Below are 21,572 nucleotides of genomic sequence, written 5' to 3' on the forward strand. Positions count from 1 at the left end.
AAACCTAGACAACATCTTAAAAAGCAGAGACATCACCTTGCCAACAAAGGTCCGTATAGTAAAAGCCATGGTTTTCCCAGTAGTGATGTATGGAAGTGAGAGCTGGACCATAAAGAAGGCTGATCGCCGAAGAATTGATGCTTTTGAATTATGGTGCTGGAGGAGACTCTTGAGAGTCCCATGGACTGCAAGAAACCTCTCCATTCTGAAGGAAATCAGCCCCTGAGCGCTCACTGGAAGGACAGATCGTGAAGCTGAGGCTCCAATACTTTGGCCACCTCATGAGAAGAGAAGACTCCCTGGAAAAGACCCTGATGTTGGGAAAGATGGAGGGCACAAGGAGAAGGGGACGACAGAGAATGAGATGGTTGGATGGTGTTCTTGAAGCTACCAGCATGAGTTTGATCAAACTGCGGGAGGCAGTGGAGGACAGAAGTGACTGGCGTGCTCTGGTCCATGGGGTCACGAAGAGTCGGACACGACTAAACGACTAAACAACAACAACAACAATGTTGGTTATATGTTATCCCACAGACAGCACTCTCCAAAAGCCAGTCCCCTCACTGGCCCTGCTTCGCCCCGTACCTGCTTGCCTGGGGCTGATGAGAAATGTAGTCCAAAACACCTAGAGAGCACTAGGTTGGCAAAGGCCCTTATAAAGCATCGTCAGCTTCTCCCTTAACTGACTCTTTAACTAGATATTTCCTTCGCTGTGGCCACAACGTTACCGAATCAGCTCTTGTCATTTTTTGTACTCTGCCTATAGGACCTTTTATGATCAATTTGTCCTTTAAAAAAGAAATATTAAAAATAACAGTTGCACTATTCGGGGGGGGGGAGAGAGAATGAAAGAGTAATTTCTGGTAGTGAAAGAAGTGGGAGCTCTGCTGAATTGGAATTGCTTCTGAATAAACATATATTAAGAACCAGCCCTTGGGAGTGGGCTTTTGGGGAGTGTGATTTGAAATACAATTGCAGGTCTAAAATTGTTTTTTATTTACAGTGGTACCTCAGGTTACATACGCTTCAGGTTACAGACTCCACTAACCCAGAAATAGTGCTTCAGATTAAGAACTTTGCTTCAGGATGAGAACAGAAATCGTGTGGCGGCAGCGGGAGGCCCCATTAGCTAAAGTGGTGCTTCAGGTTAAGAACAGTTTCAGGTTAAGAACGGACCTCCGGAATGAATTAAGTACTTAACCCGAGGTACCACTGTACAGGTCTAGTTGCTGCTGAATGACAGCAGAGGGGCCGTGTGGTATAATGGCGATTGTGCTAAACTAGGACATGGGAAACTAGGGTTCAAATCTCTTTATATAAATATAATAATATTTTTTTAAAAAAACAAACATTAAAAGGAGTTAGTGGGGGAATAACTCCAAACGCATAAGGAGTTAGCAGAGGAACAGGAGGGCTGGGAGTCAGCAGATTTGCTATCTTTTTCTCTCGACAGAAGCTCTGTGCCCAGCTGACTGGCAGAAATTCAACAGAAGCAGCTTCTCCCATTGCTGCTTCTCTAGGTCAGAGTTCAAGCTGGACCTGCTGAACATCTGCCTTGAACTACGGAAGAAGCAAAGGACATATGTGGCACCCCTAAAGTCCTCCCCGGATCTGGGGATTTGAGAGAGGGAGGACACTGACAGATACCTGAATGCTTTTCATGCAGAAATTCTTTTTTTTTCTCTTTCTCTCTCCTAACAGCTGAACTGCATTATATGACTATCACAAAAGGCAATAAGCTTTGGAGAGTCGCATTTCTAGTTTCGTGGTGCCATTTGAATCGGGAAGGAGATACTATCCAGATGTTCAACGGCCAAGTGGTGATCCAGCCACATTGGCAGACTCCATTACTCCCACAGCCAAATAAAACAAACTTCAGAAAGCACTTGTGCCTGTGTTTACTTTCACTGTTAAGAATAATGGGCATGTCTGCAGTCTATACTAACAAAGCATCCATCAGTTTGATGAGCCAGAATTTCTGGGCCCATAGCATATATCGGTCCCTCCAAACGACCTGTTTATTAAGCGTTCCTCCTGATTTGCTTGCACAAAGCTTACAGGGAACTTCGATTGCATCTGGTGGCCTTCATCTTGAGTTGTTTACAGGTTATACAACAATAAGCACCCCGGTTTTCTTGCGGGGTGTTTACACCGTTTCTTGTTAATCATTCCTCCCTCCCACACTTTTCAAGGCTACTAGCTGCTTTGCTTCTCAATATTCTCTGGTTGGTCTCTGTTATTTTCTCCTACCAATAGGGAACCTACAAAGGACTCTCTATGGGCTCTTGGGTACCCCATAAGGGAAAAGGAGCAATTTTTTTCTCATAACACCTCCCCGCCCTGCCCCTGGCTACCTACGCTACTGGCCATGTACTGTTTACCAAAATACATATACTAGGGGAAAGTGTGCTTAGAAATGCATAAATTTATGAAAATAACAGACAAAAATGATTTATATCAGGGAAAAGTGCTTTGCAAAAAAGTGTGTAAATTAAGCAAGAGTACATACAAAAAGGCATACATTAGGAAAAATCAAACTACAATACTGATGACTTAAAAAATAATAATAATTACATGCTGATGTGGAAATGGGGAGAGTTGAACTTATGATTGGAAAAATAAGAAACTGAAACTGATAAAGTTGCCCGTTCCTGTGTGGACATGACCTTAATCTTGAACTCACTTTGCTGTAAACATCTTTTTCCGAAGAACTGACTTGGCTGAAGACCTGCATGGATTTGGCCTCTTCTTCGGGCCAAAATATCTGCAGGTGAAGGGCGTTTCACACTAAGCAGGGCCCAAGCTACACATTCTGATTAAGGCACACACTGCTATGCAATCGTGTTTGTTTTCCTAAATGAAAGAACTACAGGCACAAGGGACTGGTGGTATTCAGAGCTGCAGTTCACAGGAATTGGGATTTTCCCCCTTGCCTGCAATTTGTTAAAGGGACAGTAGCAAACGAGGCATTAAGCCTAATGTGTGGTTTGTCCCCAGGGGCAGAACCCAGAGGGTAGATTTAGAGCTTGAAATACGCCTGAAAGAATATTTTCTGCAAAGGCGTAAGTGAAGTCTCATCCCTTCAAACTTTGCACAGGCAAACACTGCGTGGCAAGTTCCCGCCTCCCCCTGATGAAAATAAAGACACAAGACACCGTTAATTAGGTTAATGGGCAAAAAATGGCCACAACTTTATTGGTTACAGGCAAGAGCGGTATTGGCTTAGGCATTGCTCCTATCGACTATCCGGCTTCAGCCTGATTGCTTGAAGTCCAGGAAGGGTTAACACCAATCAGGGGAGACCTGCTGATGCACATCAACTAGGAAGTCCGCCGGGGTCACTGTTTGGGGGCGTGCCTTAGGCCCTCACCTCCATAGGCTTCGGACAGGGCCACACACACACACACCCCGGAATCCTTTACTGGACTACCCTTCGACCTGTGGGGGAGGTGATGGCACTTCCTCCCCCCTTCATCTACATAACAATACCCTTACCAATGCCTAACCGCCAATGCCGAAGACGTTGTGACGATTTGCTACGAGGTAGGCGAAAAACCAAGTGTATGAGCAGCATTGCACCCAGAATTCCTTGCCATTGTTTAACCTGTAAGAAGAACAGCAATGCAAATAAAGTCATAAAAATAAATTTAAAAACAATGCACATTTTACAGGACATTTGATAGTCCTGTTATATTTATTCATAGGAAATAAAAGGAAGGAAGGAAGGAAGGAAGGAAGGAAGGAAGGAAGGAAGGAAGGAAGGAGAGGAAGGAGGAGGAGGAGTTTGGATTTGATATCCCGCTTTATCACTACCCGAAGGAGTCTCAAAGTGGCTAACATTCTCCTTTCCCTTCCTCCCCCACAACAAACACTCTGTGAGGTGAGCGGGGCTGAGAGACTTCAGAGAAGTGTGACTAACCCAAGGTCACCCAGCAGCTGCATGTGGAGGAGCGGAGACGCGAACCCGGTTCACCAGATTACGAGTCCACCGCTCTTAACCACTACACCACACTGGCTCATTGTGGATCATTGTGGCACCTCTCCCTTTTCTATCTGGGAGATTGTGGTGAACGGTGGTTGATCAATAAACACAGGAAGCTGCCTTATTGACTCATCTGGCTCAGAAGAGACTGGCAAGGGTTTTCCAGGGCATCAGCTGGAGTTGCTTTCCAGCCTTATCTAGACATGCTGGGGATGGAACCTAAGATATGTTGCATAAGAAGCTTGACCCAGAGGTCCAGACCCATTGAGCTAGAGCCCTTCCCCAGATGGGAGTTGGGAGTCAGGTTTTCCCCAGAAATCCTATCTGTCTGCCAAGAAGTAGGAGGGAGTAGACTGAATAGATAAGAGGTTTCTGTGCAGGCTCAGCTATTTAACAAGCTGGGTGAGGAGCACACTGCAGAACATCTGCAGAAGATGTGTTCCCTTCTCTCCCCCTCCACCCAGCTTCAAACGATGTTGCTGCTCTCCCTGCTCTTCTGCCTGGACAACGTGAGCGGATTCCTCCCCAACCACGAATCGGGAGGTATAGATCCGGCAGTCTTCACAGATGCTGACATCACGACAGCAGGGGTGCTGCGGGCTGTCGCCCGTTACATGGAGAGGAACCCGTTGCCTGGGAAAACACCTGTGGCCCCAGGAGAGCTGGAAAATATGAAGCCATTGGATGCTACTCGGCTCTTCAAGGCCTTCTATAAAGGTAAGCTCAGAAGGCATGGGCGTGAAGGCTTCTCCTTGCCCGAGGCAACTGGACCTTGTGGCTTTTGCAGAGGATCGACCCTGCGCAGCCTTGCTAGGAATCTGACCTCATTTGCTTCCCAGCAGAACCAGGAGACTTGGATCCACAAATGCTTGGTCTCATTGCTCCCGTCTATGCCAGCTGACAGAGCCCAGGAGTCCTTGCGGACTGCTTTAATGCAGTAGACCTCCTGGCCCCTGGTAACAGACCTGGGAGTCATGGCTGCCAGTCTGAGCCTTTATTCTTAAAAACCTACTCACCCACCCACCCTAAAGGTAAAGGGAACCGTGACCATTAGGTCCAGTTGTGTCCGACTCTGGGGTTGCGGCGCTCATCTCGCTTTATTGGCCGAGGGAGCCAGTGTACAGCTTCCGGGTCATGTGGCCAGCATGACTAAGCCACTTCTGGCGAACCAGAGCAGCACACGGAAACGCCGTTTACCTTCCTGCCGGAGTGGTACCTATTTATCTACTTGCACTTTGACGTGCTTTCGAACTGCTAGGTTGGCAGGAGCAGGGACCAAGCACTGGGAGCTCACCCCGTCGCGGGGATTCGAACCGCCAACCTTCTGATTGGCAAGTCCTAGGCTCTGTGGTTTAACCCACAGCGCCACCCGTGTCCCTCCACCCACCCTAGAGATCTAAAAAAATCCTGGTTGTCAGCTTCCCACCCCTAAGTAGTCACTAAACCCCATTTATCTTAGGGGAGATTTGGGCATATGGATCTATCCTATTATCCTCCCGCCAGATGTCAAGGAGATGAACAATTATACAACTTTCTGAAGACACCTGAAGGCAGCCCTGTATCATAAATATTTTAACACAGTGGTACCGCGGGTTAAGAACTTAATTTGTTCTGGAGGTCCGTTCTTAACCTAAAACTGTTCTTAACCTGAGGTACCACTTTAGCTAATGGGGCCTCCCGCTGCTGCCATGCGATTTCTGTTCTCATCCTGACGTAAAGTTCTTAACCCGAGGTACTATTTCTGGGTTAGCGGAGTCTGTAACCTGAAGTGTCTGTAACCTGAAATGTCTGTAACCCGAGGTACCACTGTATCTAATGTTTCACTGTGGTTTTTTGCATTCTGTTGAAAGCCTCCCAGGGTGTCTGGGGAAACCCTGTCAGATGGGCAAGGTATATGTTAAGAAATTATTTCTATTACTATTACTAGAAGGCTGTGTGAGTGCCTATAATGTCCCCATCCTTCTCATCCTATCCTTTTTCCCACTGTCAAACCTTAAAGCAGGGGTCACTTTATTATCTTCTCTGTCTGGTCTGCGTGCTGCCAAGCTCATCTTTTCCCTCACCCAGTTTCCTCTGTTTCTCCCCTTCTTGTTCTCTCTGTGTCACCCCTTTCACCCTTCTGTTTTTCTTTCTCCATGCCATCCCCTTTTCTATATCTCTGCCACCTCCTTTCCTTTATTTCCCACCCCCCATTCCTTGGTAAAAGTAAAGGTTAAGGGACCCCTGACCATTAGGTCCAGTCGTGACTGACTCTGGGGTTGCGGCCCTCATCTTGCTTTATTGGCTGAGGGAGCCAGCATACAGCTTCCGGGTCATGTGGCCGGCATGACTAAGCCGCTTCTGGCGAACCAGAGCAGCGCACGGAATCGCCGTTTACCTTCCCACCGGAGCGGTACCTATTTATCTACTTGCACATGACGTGCTTTCGAACTGCTAGGTTGGCAGGAGCAGGGACCGAGCAATGGGAGCTCACCCCGTCGCGTGGATTCGAACCGCTGACCTTCTGATCGGCAAGTCCTAGGCTCTGTGGTTTAACCCACAGCGCCACCCGCATCCCCTCCATTCCTTGGTATTCCCATCACATTAGGCTGAGGTCCACATGCAGTTCAGGGAGCAGAGCATATCCACCTCTGCTTGCGCATGTAAGTGCCTCGGGGGTCAGGACCACTTAAAAAAGCAGCTGCATTTTCATGTGCGGATTTGTGTGGTTCCCAAGTAATGGGACCTTCCCCTTTTTTCTTGCACAGCTGATGTCTCTCCCAGTCGGTTACTCAAAGCCATGCAGGAACTTGTCGACGCAAACAATCAAGTGGAAACCGACCACAAGAAGGACAACAGCTACTTCTTCTACTGCGAAAAGATTGTCCAAAGTAAGAGGCGGTGTGGCTTTTGTGGGGCGAAGGTGCACGGAGCGATGTTTGGGGTGATTTGTTGGGAGCACAGATCCCCACAGAGAGTAGGACTGAACCCTTTGCCAATGAGCAGGACGTTCTATCCTTCTGGGTCCTGCTTCTCCCATGTGTTTCCTGCAGGGAACACCATGGCAAAGCAGACCCGTCTTCCCATCCCCAGACTTTGGCAGGTGATTGACAGGTGCGTGACCCTGCCCACCTACCCAAGCTGGCCCACCGCCTCCCGAAGGAGACTGTTCCACTGCTGAACAGCGCTTAATGTCAAGTCCTACCCTCCAGAGCAGGAGAAAATAAGCTTTGTCCCTCTTGCATGGGACAGCCCTTGAGTTGAGTCTCCTTTTTCCCAGGCTAAACATTCCCAGCTCCTTCAACCGCTCCTCATAAGGCTTGGTTTCCAGACCCTTGACCATCTTAGTTGCCCTCCTCTGCACATGTTCCAATTTAACATCCTTCTTAAATGGTGGTGCCCAGAATTGGACACAGTATTCCAGGTATGGTCTGACCAAGGCAGAATAGAGTGGGACTATTACTTCCCTTGATCTGGACACTATACTTCTCTTGATGCAGCCTAGAAGAGCGTTAGCTTTTGTTTGCTGCTGAATCGCACTGTTGACTCATATTAAGCTTGTTGTCCACCAAGACCCCTAGATCTTTACAAAAGCCAGGTGTCCCACATCTTATATTTGTGCATCTGGTTCTTCCTGCCTAAGTGCAGAACCTTACATTTGTCCCTGTTGGACTTCATTTTGTTAGCTTGGGCCCAGTTCTCCAATCTATTAAGGTCATTTCGCACCAAAGACCTGACTGCAGATGAGCTCTGTCCATTTCTTCCCCGTGTGGAGAATTGGTTGGTGTCTTCATGTTGTTGTTGTTTAGTCGTTTAGTCGTGTCCGACTCTTCGTGACCCCATGGACCAGAGCACGCCAGGCACTTCTGTCCTCCACTGCCTCCCGCAGTTTGATCAAACTCATGCTAGTAGCTTCAAGAACACCATCCAACCATCTCATTCTCTGTCGTCCCCTTCTCCTTGTGCCCTCCATCTTTCCCAACATCAGGGTCTTTTCCAGGGAGTCCTCTCTTCTCATGAGGTGGCCAAAGTATTGGAGCCTCAGCTTCACGATCTGTCCTTCCAGTGAGCACTCAGGGCTGATTTCCTTCAGAATGGAGAGGTTTGATCTTCTTGCAGTCCATGGGACTCTCAAGAGTCTCCTCCAGCACCATAATTCAAAAGCATCAATTCTTCGGCGATCAGCCTTCTTTATGGTCCAGCTCTCACTTCCATACATCACTACTGGGAAAACCATGGCTTTTACTATACGGACCTTTGTTGGCAAGGTGATGTCTCTGCTTTTTAAGATGTTGTCTAGGTTTGCCATCGCCTTTCTCCCAAGGAGCAGGCGTCTTTTAATTTCGTGACTGCTGTCACCATCTGCACTGATCATGGAGCCCAAGAAAGTAAAATCTCTCACTGCCTCCATTTCTTCCCCTTCTATTTGCCAGGAGGTGATGGGCCCAGTGGCCATGATCTTCGTTTTTTTGATGTTGAGCTTCAGACCATATTTTGCGCTCTCCTCTTTCACCCTCATTAAAAGGTTCTTTAATTCCTCTTCACTTTCTGCCATCAAGGTTGTGTCATCTGCATATCTGAGGTTGTTGATATTTCTTCCGGCAATCTTAATTCCGGCTTGGGATTCATCCAGCCCAGCCTTTCGCATGATGAATTCTGCATATAAGTTAAATAAGCAGGGAGACAATATACAGCCTTGCCGTACTCCTTTCCCAATTTGGAACCAATCAGTTGTTCCATGTCCAGTTCTAACTGTAGCTTCTTGTCCCACATAGAGATTTCGCAGGAGACAGATGAGGTGATCAGGCACTCCCATTTCTTTAAGAACTTGCCATAGTTTGCTGTGGTCAACACAGTCAAAGGCTTTTGCATAGTCAATGAAGCAGAAGTAGATGTCTTTCTGGAACTCTCTGGCTTTCTCCATAATCCAGCGCATGTTTGCAATTTGGTCTCTGGTTCCTCTGCCTCTTCTAAATCCAGCTTGCACTTCTGGAAGTTCTCGGTCCACACACTGCTTGAGCCTTCCTTGTAGAATTTTAAGCATAACCTTGCTAGCATGTGAAATGAGTGAAATTGTGCGGTAGTTGGAGCATTCTTTGGCACTGCCTTTCTTTGGGATTGGAATGTAGACTGATCTTCTCCAATCCTCTGGCCACTGCTGAGTTTTCCAAACTTGCTGGCATATTGAGTGTAGCACCTTAACAGCATCATCTTTTAAAATTTTAAACAGTTCAGCTGGAATACCATCACTTCCACTGGCCTTGTTATTTGCAGTGCTTTCTAAGGCCCATTTGACTTCACTCTCCAGGATGTCTGGCTCAAGGTCAGCAACCACACTACCTGGGGTGTACGAGACATCCATATCTTTCTGGTATAATTCCTCTGTGTATTCTTGCCACCTCTTCTTGATGTCTTCTGCTTCAGTTAGATCTTTACCACTTTTGTCCTTTATTATGGTAATCTTTGTACGAAATGTTCCTTTCATATTTCCGATTTTCTTGAACAGATCTCTGGTTCTTCCCATTCTGTTGCTTTCCTCTATTTCTTTGCATTGCTCGTTTAAGAAGGCCTTCTTGTCTCTCCTTGCTGTTCTTTGGAAATCTGCATTCAATTTCCTGTATCTTTCACTATCTCCCTCGCATTTTGCTTGCCTTCTCTCCTCCGCTATTTGTAAGGCCTCGTTGGACAGCCACTTTGCTTTCTTGCATTTCTTTTTCATTGGGATGGTTTTAGTTGCTGCCTCCTGTATAATGTTGCGAGCCTCCATCCATAGTTCTTCAGGCACTCTGTCCAGCAAATCTAAATCCTTAAACCTGTTCCTCACTTCCACTGTGTATTCATAAGGGATTTGGTTTAGATTGTATCTTACCTGTCCAAAACCCTTTACAGCTTTCAGCTTTGTTATGTTTGCTGATGATCAGATTGCCCAGTCCCTTTGTGGCAAGGACTTGATCATAAAAGGAATCGCCATATCTAAAGCTGAACTAAGGATAATAGCAGTAGACAACAAAGAGGAGGTGATTGTAAATCTGGAAACCACCAATCAGAATAAGCAGTTATTCCAACTTTTTGCATACTGAGAGTACTATCTCCAGCCCCTCCTTGTCTGTCAGTTAAGACCCCCAGTGACAGTTAAACTGACTTCACCAGACCATCAAATGCATTGCAATGCACCTTACGGTACCATACGAATAATACATACAGTGGTACCTCGGGTTAAGAACTTAATTTGTTCTGGAGGTCCGTTCTTAACCTGAAACTGTTCTTAACCTGAGGTACCACTGTAGCTAATGGGGTCTCCCGCTACCACCGCAGCGCTGCTGCGCAATTTCTGTTCTCATCCTGAAGCAAAGTTCTTAACCCGAGGTACTATTTCTGGGTTAGCGGAGTCTGTAACCTGAAGTGTCTGTAACCTGAAGCGTCTGTAACCCAACGAACCACTGTAATGCACAACACCCATTAAAACACTGCTTAAAGTAGCAGAGTTTCTTTGCAGAGGCTAGGGGAGAAGACGGGAGAAGAGGCAGAGAAAAAAGAGGGAAGCTGTATGGACGAGGACAGGAAGTGTTTGGGGTTGTGTTTGGCGGCAGGCCAGAAGGAGGGAATGGAGTGAAAAGGCAGGTGGGAAAGAGAGAGAAAGTGTGCAATGAATGTTAGGCAAGCCAAACGGGGTGGTGTCCAATGGCGATGAAAGAGGGCAACTGAACCCTTTGAGTTAGGTCCCGTCAGCAGGGAGAATAGTTCTACCTGGCATTGGTTCTGATTCTACCGACTGTTGGGCCTTATCCACAACATACAGCTAAAGCACTATTATGCCATCTTCGCAGTCACGGCTTGCCCCCCTCCCACAAAGAATCCTGGGAACTGTAGTTTGCTACAGCTGCTGAGGGTTGTTAAGAGATCCATATTCCCCTCATGGTGCTACAGTTCCCAGAAGAAGATGGCCACTTCGGGCAGCAGCTACTGTGAGCTGGGGTGCAAAGCATGTGCCACGAGGCCTGCCATGGAAGCCCGTGAGGTGGCAGAGGAAGTTTCTTCACCAGATTTGAAGTACAGTGGTACCTTGGGTTAAGAACTTAATTTGTTCTGGAGGTCCGTTCTTAACCTGAAATTGGTCTTAACCTGAGGTACCTCTTTAGCTAATGGGGTCTCCTGCTGCCGCTGAGCGATTTCTGTTCTCATCCTGATGTAAAGTTCTTAACCCAAGGTACTATTTCTGGGTTAGCGGAGTCTGTAACCTGAAGCGTCTGTAACCCGAGGTACCACTGTAATTCAGCTGCCACCCTGGTGGGTTTTGAAACCATCTTGTGTACTAACCCAGTAGCAAAATGTCACACATCAGCCTTGGGACTGCTCTAGCACCTTAGTCCAGCCCTGGGACTGAAGCTTTTGTGATTACAGTCATACCTCGGGTTAAGTATGCTTCGAGTAGAGCACGTTCAAGTTGCGCTCCTCGGCAACCCGGAAGTAACAGAGCGTGTTACTTCCGGGTTTTGTCGCTTGCGCATGCGCAGACGCTCAAAAATGACGTCACGCACATGCGCAGAAGCGGCGAAAAGCGGCGCACGCGCACGCAGACGCACCATCGCTAGTTACGTTTACCTCTAGATGTGAACAGGGCTCCGGAACGGATCCCGTTCGTATCTAGAGGTACCATTGTAGTTCTGCTCCCACTGACCGACGGAGACCCTGCCCCCAAACCTACAGCCTCTTGACCCACCCAGATGCCAGAACTGTTGAAATTACAAATCACCAAGCCTACAGCCAAGCATACCTCCAATCTTGGATCAAAACAGGGAGGGGTATCCTGTGGCCAGTCAAAGGTTGTTTGCCTCTACCACCCATCAGGCCCCTGCAAGAACAGACAGCGCTCAGAGGTGAGGGAAATTATATCCTGCCCTCCCCAGCCAAGGCCGGGCTCAGGGCGGCTAACAAGCAATAATAAAAACAAGTTGAATGAATACAACTTCAGGGGACACAGGAGAAATTGGGGCTTTAAAATTCTTCTATTTTATTTCTTTTTATTTAATGTTGATTTAAAGCATTTTTTTTGAAATATATATATATATATATATATATATTTGCTTTCGTAGATTTTCACGGGTACAGGAATGCAGGTTTTGGTGTCTTCGGGTGTCTTCCCGTGTAAGAGTCGGGGTGTCTGTGCGACGTTTCGACGAGGTCTCACTCGTCATCTTCAGGCTGGTGCTTTCGGCTTCTTGTTACTGGAACAGAGCAGAGTCTGGTGTTTGAGTTCCTATAAATACTATAAATACACACATATCCTATAAATACACACATACACACACACACACACACACACACACACATACATATACATACAGTGGTGCCCCGCAAGACGAAAAACTCGCTAGACGAAAGGGTTTTTCAGTTTTGCGTTGCTTCGCTAGACGTATTTCCCTATGGGCTTGTTCCGCGAGTCTTTTCGTCTTGCGATGTTTTTCGTCTTGCAAAGCACGGTCCGTCGCAACTGTGCCTCTTCAAGCGGCTTTTTTTTAAAAAGCGCAAGACACTTTCATCTTGCGAAGCAAGCCCATAGGGAAATTCATCTAGCGAAGCAACGCAAAACCGAAAAACCCTTTCGTCTAGCGAGTTTTTCATCTTGCAAGGCATTCGTCTTGCGGGGACCACTGTATATATATATATATATACCATATATGCAGGTTTTGGTGTCTTCGGGTGTCTTCCCGTGTAAGAGTCGGGGTGTCTGTGCGACGTTTCGACGAGGTCTCACTCGTCATCTTCAGGCTGGTGCTTTCGGCTTCTTGTTACTGGAACAGAGCAGAGTCTGGTGTTTGAGTTCCTATAAATACTGTTGAGGGGTGTGGTGTATAGCCTCCAACGTTCTGGGCAGAGAGGAAGTTCCTAGATTAGTGTGCCTTTTCTTCTTTTGTTCCTTAATTACTTGAGGGATATCTTGGGTGATTTCATGAGTGATATTCTGAATACCACTGGGTGGGTCATTAAGTGTAGATTAGTTGCTAAAGCTTTCGTGTCTTGACCTCTTGAGCTTGTGAAGAGTTTTTCTGAGAAGATGGCTGTGCTGCATTTAGTTGTGCTCTGGCTTGGCTTCGTGTATAGGGGCGAGCTGTGGTTTTGTGCCTTGTGCCAGCCAGATCTGTGTAGGGATTGCAGGGGGGTGCAGCATCCGGAGGTGCCACTATAGTTTGGGTACTGGATGGAGTCTGTAATATGTCTGTGGAGAGGGTCTGGGTTTGGGTCTGGTGTGGTTGATTGGTGACGGCGTTCTGTGTGCCTCTGGTTCTGGTGTCGGTTTTTGTGGGGAGGGCTAATTTCCAGATGTCTGGCAGGCGGGACGTGTCGTCACGCTTGTTCATGTTGTGAGGGTGTTTCTCTATCTCGATGGCTTCCATGATTATTCTCTTGTGGTGATGTTCCATGTTAAAGAGCAATTTGGAATCTGCAAAATTAATTTCGTGTCCTGTTTCTTTCATGTGTTGGAAAAGAGAGGAAGTTTTTTCTTCTTTTTTGACGGCATTCTTGTGTTCTGCGATACGTGCATTTATTCGTCTGTTTGTTTGTCCAATGTACGTGGCTGGGCAGACTTTGCAGGGTATTTCATAGACCCCTTGGTTTTCCAGCTGGATTTTGTCTTTTGGGTTTCTGAGGATATTGGCTATTTTTTGGTTGGTGCAGAAGGCTGTTTTGATATTGTGTTTATGGAGGATTTTGCTGATTTTGTCTGTAGTGCCCTTGATATAAGGAAGGAGGGCCATGCCATTGTTTTCTTCTGTGTCTTGGTTTTTGGGGGGTGTTTCTTTTTGGATTAGCTTCGTAACCCTGTTTTTCTGGTATCCATTGGCGATTAACACATTTGAGAGATTCTGTAACTCAGTTGTCAAGTGGTCTTTGTCAGCCAGGCGTTTGGTTCTGGAGATGAGAGTCTTGGCTACGGAGTTTATTTGTGCAGGGTGGTGGTGTGATTGTGCATGTAAGTAGTGGTTGGTGTGTGTTTTTTTCCGGTAGATAGTGTGTCCTAGGGAGCCATCAGGTTTTTTGTAGATTAGGACGTCAAGAAAGGGGAGTTGGTTGTTGTCTTCTATTTCCATAGTGAATTGTATTTTGGGGTGTAGGCTGTTGAGATGTGTGAGGAAGCTATCTAGTTTTTCTTTCCCGTGTGGCCAAATTACAAAGGTGTCGTCAACATATCTGAGCCAAAGTTTGGGTTTGTGTTCTGACTTGTCTAAAGCATTGGTTTCAAAGTGTTCCATGTACAAATTTGCGATGACCGGTGAGAGGGGTGATCCCATAGGTGCTCCTTCTATCTGTTTGTATCTTTGTCCATTGTGGATGAAGTACGTGTTGGTTAGGCAGTGGTTGGTCAGGTCCAGGATGTATTTGGGGGGGTTGTATTTGTTTTGAATGGCTGTCAAGGCTTCATTAATGGGCACTTGAGTGAAGAGAGATACAACATCGAAGCTCACAAGTAGGTCATCGGGATGTAGGTATTGTTTCTTTATTGTTTCTATGAACTGGAAGGAGTTAGTAACGTGTGAAGCGATGGATTCTGCATAGGGCTGAAGTTGCTTAGCGAGAAATTTAGCGAGATTTTGTAGAGGTGAGCCTATGGAGCTGACTATTGGTCTGAGTGGTGTTCCTTCTTTGTGTATCTTGGGGAGACCGTAGAGTTTGGGGCATCTGGATGATTTTTCTCTGGGGATGATTCTTAGCTGGATTTCTTCACTGATAGGAGAGGCTTTTATTTTGGATTTGGTGGTTTTTTCCAGATAGGTGGTGGGATCTGTTTTTATAGGTTGGTAGGTAGGGTCTTGGAGTAGATTTGATAGTTTTGCTTGGTAGTCCGATGTGTTCATCACAACAGTGGCGTTGCCTTTGTCTGCTGGGAGAATGATTATGTTGTTGTCTTTCCTCAGGTTTCCATGGCTCCCTAGGACACACTATCTACCGGAAAAAAACACACACCAACCGCTACTTACATGCACAATCACACCACCACCCTGCACAAATAAACTCCGTAGCCAAGACTCTCATCTCCAGAACCAAACGCCTGGCTGACAAAGACCACTTGACAACTGAGTTACAGAATCTCTCAAATGTGTTAATCGCCAATGGATACCAGAAAAACAGGGTTACGAAGCTAATCCAAAAAGAAACACCCCCCAAAAACCAAGACACAGAAGAAAACAATGGCATGGCCCTCCTTCCTTATATCAAGGGCACTACAGACAAAATCAGCAAAATCCTCCATAAACACAATATCAAAACAGCCTTCTGCACCAACCAAAAAATAGCCAATATCCTCAGAAACCCAAAAGACAAAATCCAGCTGGAAAACCAAGGGGTCTATGAAATACCCTGCAAAGTCTGCCCAGCCACGTACATTGGACAAACAAACAGACGAATAAATGCACGTATCGCAGAACACAAGAATGCCGTCAAAAAAGAAGAAAAAACTTCCTCTCTTTTCCAACACATGAAAGAAACAGGACACGAAATTAATTTTGCAGATTCCAAATTGCTCTTTAACATGGAACATCACCACAAGAGAATAATCATGGAAGCCATCGAGATAGAGAAACACCCTCACAGCATGAACAAGCGTGACGACACGTCCCGCCTGCCAGACATCTGGAAATTAGCCCTCCCCACAAAAACCGACACCAGAACCAGAGGCACACAGAACGCCGTCACCAATCAACCACACCAGACCCAAACCCAGACCCTCTCCACAGACATATTACAGACTCCATCCAGTAGCCAAACTATAGTGGCACCTCCGGATGCTGCACCCCCCTGCAATCCCTACACAGATCTGGCTGGCACAAGGCACAAAACCACAGCTCGCCCCTATACACGAAGCCAAGCCAGAGCACAACTAAATGCAGCACAGCCATCTTCTCAGAAAAACTCTTCACAAGCTCAAGAGGTCAAGACACGAAAGCTTTAGCAACTAATCTACACTTAATGACCCACCCAGTGGTATTCAGAATATCACTCATGAAATCACCCAAGATATCCCTCAAGTAATTAAGGAACAAAAGAAGAAAAGGCACACTAATCTAGGAACTTCCTCTCTGCCCAGAACGTTGGAGGCTATACACCACACCCCTCAACAGTATTTATAGGAACTCAAACACCAGACTCTGCTCTGTTCCAGTAACAAGAAGCCGAAAGCACCAGCCTGAAGATGACGAGTGAGACCTCGTCGAAACGTCGCACAGACACCCCGACTCTTACACGGGAAGACACCCGAAGACACCAAAACCTGCATATATATATATATATATATATTCCTTTTTCCAATAATCCTTATTATCACAGTATAATCCTTTTGACTCTGCCGAGTCTTGACTTCCCTCCCTCTCAGCAGCTGGTATATACGTCACATACTTATTGCGTATATTATTGTCATAACTCTACTATTTTATACTGAAGGTATTATTCCAGTCCTGCTAGTGTCTTTAAGCTTCTGCTGTTCTCCTTTAAATATTCAATAAATTTACTCCAATTGTTATTGTATCTCTGGTCCTCTTGGTCACGGATCCTCCCTGTCAATTTGGCAAGTTCCGCAAAATCTGTCATCTTCACCTGCCACTCCTGGATGGTTGGTAAATCTTGTATTTTCCATTTTGGGGCCAGTAGGATTCTTGCGGCGGCTGTGGCATACATAAACGAATGCTGAGCTTTTATTTTAATCTCTCCTAAAATTCTTCTGATTGCCAGGTATAAGCCAACTTCGAAACCTGCAGAACTCTATGCTCGCCAGCCTGAAAGTCCCCGTGAGCTCGTCAGCTTTGGAATCAGCTCGCCGAAGCGCTGGAAAAGCTCTTCACATCCTCCAGAAATTCTACAGTAACACCAACTGGGTTGAGCTGGGAAAAACCAAACCTTACGAACAGCTGTGTAAGTCCCAATGGCGATGCAAAGATATCAGCTGGATGTTGATTTCAGATGGAAATCGTCATAAAATTTGTTGATTAAAATTTAAGGTTACCAGACGTCCCCGTTTCCCGGGGACAGTCCCCGGATTTACAAATCAGTCCCTATACAAAATCCATTGAAGTTGAAAAGTGTCCCCGGATTCATTGAGAAAAATCTGGTAACCTTAGATTAAATCTAAGACAACTTAGAAGGCTCAAAAGAAGCTGATGATACTGAACCTTCCAAAAATTAAATTATTACAATCATGGTAAAATTTCTCTTTCTCTCTCTCTCTCTCTCTCTCTCTCTCTCTCTTTGCAATCCTTAATGCTGTTGTTTGACCCTGCCCAGTTTGACCATCCTACAGAGTTAGACAAATTCATTCCAACTAGTCAGTGGGAATCAGTCAAGGGATCCAAAGAACCTTTTGCATTTTTTACTGAGCAAATTTTAAAAACATATAGCCTGCTTTTTCCACTTGTGGTCTCAAATCAGTTTACAGAATCGTGATAAATCTGTCTGAGCTAGCTGCTGAATTACAGCTTTAAGAGAAGTTCGTTGTTGTTGTCGTTTAGTCGTGTCCGACTCCTCATGACCCCATGGACCAGAGCACGCCAGGCACTTCTGTCTTCCACTGCCTCCCGCAGTTTGGTCAAACTCATGCTGGTAGCTTCAAGAACACTGTCCAACCATCTTGTCCTCTGTCGTCCTCTTCTCCTTGTGCCTTCCATCTTTCCCAACATCAGGGTCTTTTCCAGGGTCTTCTCTTCTCATGAGGTGGCCAAAGTATTGGAGCCTCAGCTTCAGGATCTGTCATTCCAGTGAGCACTCAGGGCTGATTTCCTTCAGAATGGATAGGTTTGATCTTCTTGCAGTCCATGGGACTCTCAAGAGTCTCCTCCAGCACCATAATTCAAAAACATCAATTCTTCGGCGATCAGCCTTCTTTATGGTCCAGCTCTAACTTCTATACAACACTACTGGGAAAACCATAGCTTTAACTATACGGACCTTTGTTGGCAAGGTGATGTCTCTGCTAAAACAGCATCTTTCCCCCTTCCTGTGTGTTCTACAGTAAACCCAGCCAGTCCTGTTTTCCCTGTTGCTCCTGCTTCTAAGAAGACCTGTGACAACTGCAAAAGGCTCCCAGGGTAAGTCTCATGTTCTCCCCTCACCTCCTTCCATGGGCTTTGCTATGTACTAACCTTAGATCCTAGAACAATAGGCAGGTAGGATCCTAGAATGATACAACTGATTGGCTCGCAGGAGAAGACCAATCAGGCTCCAGGAGGGATTTAATCAGCCTGTTAGGCTGGTAGGTTCGTAGAATGCAACAACTGATAGGCCTGCAGGAGAAGACCAATCAGGCTCTAGGAGGAAAGCAGAATCAGCCAATCAGATGGGACTCATTGTGTAAATAATGTATATAAAAGCCTGAGGTTTGGGGGGAAATAAATTACCAGTAATCAAAAAACAATACATTTACCAACTTCCACATTGCTTAACAGAGGCCAGTTCTCATGTGATGGAAACATCGTGGTGAATGACCTGCTCACAAGTGGGTACAAAGCCGGACAGTGCACGTCCAAACCCAAAGGTAAGGCCAGAGATCATTGCTGGAGTTTATTTTGTTTTGTTGCCAGTTGTCCCCCTTTTTTGCTTTACTTTAACACGATAGCTCTAGTACTGTACTGGAAACCAGACAGGCAAATTCCAGATTACTTTAGCCCCCGTGATATGGTGGTTGGGAGAGGGGTTATAGTTGTGATTTATGTTGTATTTTATTATGTTGGGGGGGTCATTTCTAAGAAGAGCCACAAATTTACCGAAACTTGATTATATATATTTTTAAAAAAATGTCCAGTAGCACCTTAGAGACCAAGTTTGTTCTGGGTATAAGCTTTCATGTGCATGCACACTTCTTTGGTATCTGAAGAAGTGTGCATGCACAATACCCAGAAAAAACTTAGTTGGCTTCTAAGGTGCTACTCGACAACTTTTTATTTTTTTTATTTATTTTGTCTGCATCAGACCAACATGGCTTCCTATCAGAATTGATAATACAAAAGAGATTAAAATTCATTAATTCATTATCCATTAATAGTATCAACATACAGAGACATATTTTAGTGGTCTTATATTTGCATTTTATATTTGTTTGGATTTTAAAGATTTATTGCGGATTTGTTTTTATTGTATTATAATTATATACACACATACACACACACACAGTGGTACCTCGGGTTAAGAACTTAATTCGTTCCAGAGGTCCATTCTTAACCTGAAACTGTTCTTAACCTGAAGCACCACTTTAGCTAATGGGGCCTCCTGCTGCTGCCGCGCCGCTAGAGCACGATTTCTGTTCTCATCCTGAAGCAAAGTTCTTAACCCGAAGTACTATTTCTGGGTTAGCGCGTATGTAACCTGTAGCGTATGTAACCCAAGGTACCACTGTATATGTATAAACTTAATATAATACAATAAAATAATATTAAATATTATAAAAATAATATTAAATATTATAAAAAATATTAATATATATATTCCTGATGTACGTAGATGCAACATTGCTCTGATCCAGTCCAGCTTATTATTATTTCCTGTATTCTCTTTGTAGGCAAATGTGGACATGGCGGAAGAAATGATCCGCTGCAATATTTCTCTCCCACGGGGGGGATCAACAAGGAGACAAATGACCCCCGCCTCTCCCCACATCATCAGCTGCATCAACAAGCAGCCGAACTAGCCATACAAGCCACAAGGGACTTCTTTGTAGGAGATGGTAAGCCCATAGTCAAAACCATAGGGGCACCCACATTCAGTGGCAGAGCTTCATGTTCCAGCACCAGGGAGCGGAGAGCAGGCAGGGGCGTGGTCGGCGCGCATCCTGGGGGCGTGGCACGCCACCCACAGGGACGTGGCACCCAGCGTGGGGGGGGCAGCCGCGATGGCACCCCACCAGGATCGCGCTGGTGTTTGTGTTTGTGTGTGCGCGCTATGCAAAAAATAGCCAATGCCTCTAACATAGCTCCATCCTTATTTCAGATATTTTGCTGGTGATATATCACGATGTTGAAAACCAGCTCTAGACATAACCTGTTTTTACTCTGCATTTCACTAGGGTACGGCCTCCTGGACAAGGTGGGCAGCGATACCTTTAAGAAGTTTTTCAGCCTGGAAGGCTATTCACTCACCTTTGTAATAGACACAACCGGCAGCATGTCAGATGACATAAAACAGGCCCAAACCACCTGCATTGAGCTCATCCGAAAGTATTCCAGCTCCCCAGACGCACCCTTTAACTACATTCTTGTTCCGTTCAATGATCCAGGTGAGGATGCAAAGCAAAAGAGTTTATTTCTCCCAAATGAGTCCACTTGGTGTCATAGCTATCAGCTTACAGATTTGAAAATAAGGGACCAGCAGCCTCGAAAATAAGGGATCAGCAGTCAAAATAAGAGATTTTCAGAGCACAGGTATGTTCGACTTCTGAGCCCCTCTGAGCCAAAGGCAGAAAGCCCAGCCAGCAGCCAAACGAAACCTCAAGCGGTGGTTCCCACAGTGCAGCAACCCGGCAAAGGGGATGCAGCAAGGAAAACCACCGTCACCTCTCCGCTGGGAAGCGCTGAGCAAAGGCGAGTCCCCAGGCACAAGGCATGCAAGCTCCACCCCCTTCTTAGACTCCTTATTGGGTGAGCAACGCAGCCAAGCAACACAGTTGGAGCCTCCCTCCTCCCTGGCCGGCAGGGAGGGAGGGAGAGGAGCTGCTTCCTTTGAAACCTGGGAAATTTAAGGGACATCATCAATAAGGGACAGCAGTGGGACACGGCGCTGGGATAAGGGACTTTCCCGCCAAATAAGGGACGGTTGACAGCTATGCTTGATCTGGAATTGCCATCCTTTTTGCTCACTCTTCACAGTGAATCCAAACAGTGTGTGATGGCCCACAGGAACTGTGACCCTCCAGGTTTTATCAGAGACTACAACTCCCATCATCCCTCACCACTGGCCCCTGGTGGCTGGGGTGCTGATGGGAGTTGGAGTGCAACGAGAAGGGGAGGGTCATAGCTGGTGGCGGCGGCTGCATTTATATCCCAAACGTCGTCTTGAAGGAACCCAGGGAATGATAAATTTGAACAATTGATATGCTGTCCTTCTATAAATAAATAAAAAATTCAGGGCAGCTTGTGAACGGAACAATGAGAAGTGTTCTAAAAACAACCATGACATCGAAAGACAGCAATCAAAAGGTGGTACAAAGCAGTACAGATCAAATGTGAAGTTACCCTGTAATCAAACATTTTCTGTGTTGCCCTCCTGTTTCTCAGAATTGTTTTGTGGCACGGTTTTTAATAATAATAATAATAATAATAATAATAATAATAATAATAATAATAGCTCCAACCCCAGGCTGTCCAGTGCAGACTTCCTGAATGCATTGAGGCTTTTCATGACAACTGAAGCAGAAGCTTCTTCCTTTCAGCTTTTGCTTCTATCACTGCTCATAGATAGAAGGGGGTGCAGCACTACTAATATGCCCCTGAATTGCACCATAATTGTGACAGGTATTTTTAATGTATACAGTCATACCTCGGGTTACAGCCGCTTCAGGTTGCATTTTTTCAGGTTACGGACCGCCGAAACCCCCAAATAGCGGAACTGGTTACTTCCAGGTTTCGGCGGTTGT

General features: G+C 45.9%; 2 protein-coding genes and 1 long non-coding RNA gene across 3 annotated transcripts in view; all 3 read left to right on the top strand.

Moving 5' to 3' along the window:
• LOC309525524 overlaps positions 1-153 on the top strand; it is an 81,609-nt gene extending 81,456 nt beyond the window's left edge. The window contains exon 3 of the long non-coding RNA XR_014216379.1: positions 66-153. This is a non-coding gene — a long non-coding RNA (uncharacterized lncRNA). The remainder of the gene's footprint in view (positions 1-65) is intronic.
• LOC309524628 (von Willebrand factor A domain-containing protein 7-like) overlaps positions 1-1,885 on the top strand; it is a 29,400-nt gene extending 27,515 nt beyond the window's left edge. The window contains exon 18 of the mRNA XM_082209409.1: positions 1,702-1,885. The gene's annotated coding sequence lies outside the window, so the exon portion shown is untranslated. The remainder of the gene's footprint in view (positions 1-1,701) is intronic.
• A 2,422-nt stretch (positions 1,886-4,307) lies between these two features.
• The window catches only part of LOC309524627 (von Willebrand factor A domain-containing protein 7-like), a 40,823-nt gene continuing 23,558 nt past the window's right edge, over positions 4,308-21,572 (top strand). Inside the window, exons 1-7 of the mRNA XM_082209408.1 lie at positions 4,308-4,699; positions 6,730-6,852; positions 16,688-16,867; positions 17,961-18,036; positions 18,394-18,482; positions 19,503-19,667; positions 20,007-20,216. Of these exons, the coding sequence (XP_082065534.1) occupies positions 4,417-4,699; positions 6,730-6,852; positions 16,688-16,867; positions 17,961-18,036; positions 18,394-18,482; positions 19,503-19,667; positions 20,007-20,216 (1,126 nt within the window). The 5' untranslated portion in view covers positions 4,308-4,416. The remainder of the gene's footprint in view (positions 4,700-6,729; positions 6,853-16,687; positions 16,868-17,960; positions 18,037-18,393; positions 18,483-19,502; positions 19,668-20,006; positions 20,217-21,572) is intronic.

This window comes from Podarcis vaucheri (assembly GCF_965113315.1).
Source record: "Podarcis vaucheri genome assembly, chromosome: 2".
Classification (NCBI taxonomy): Eukaryota; Metazoa; Chordata; class Lepidosauria; order Squamata; family Lacertidae; genus Podarcis; species Podarcis vaucheri.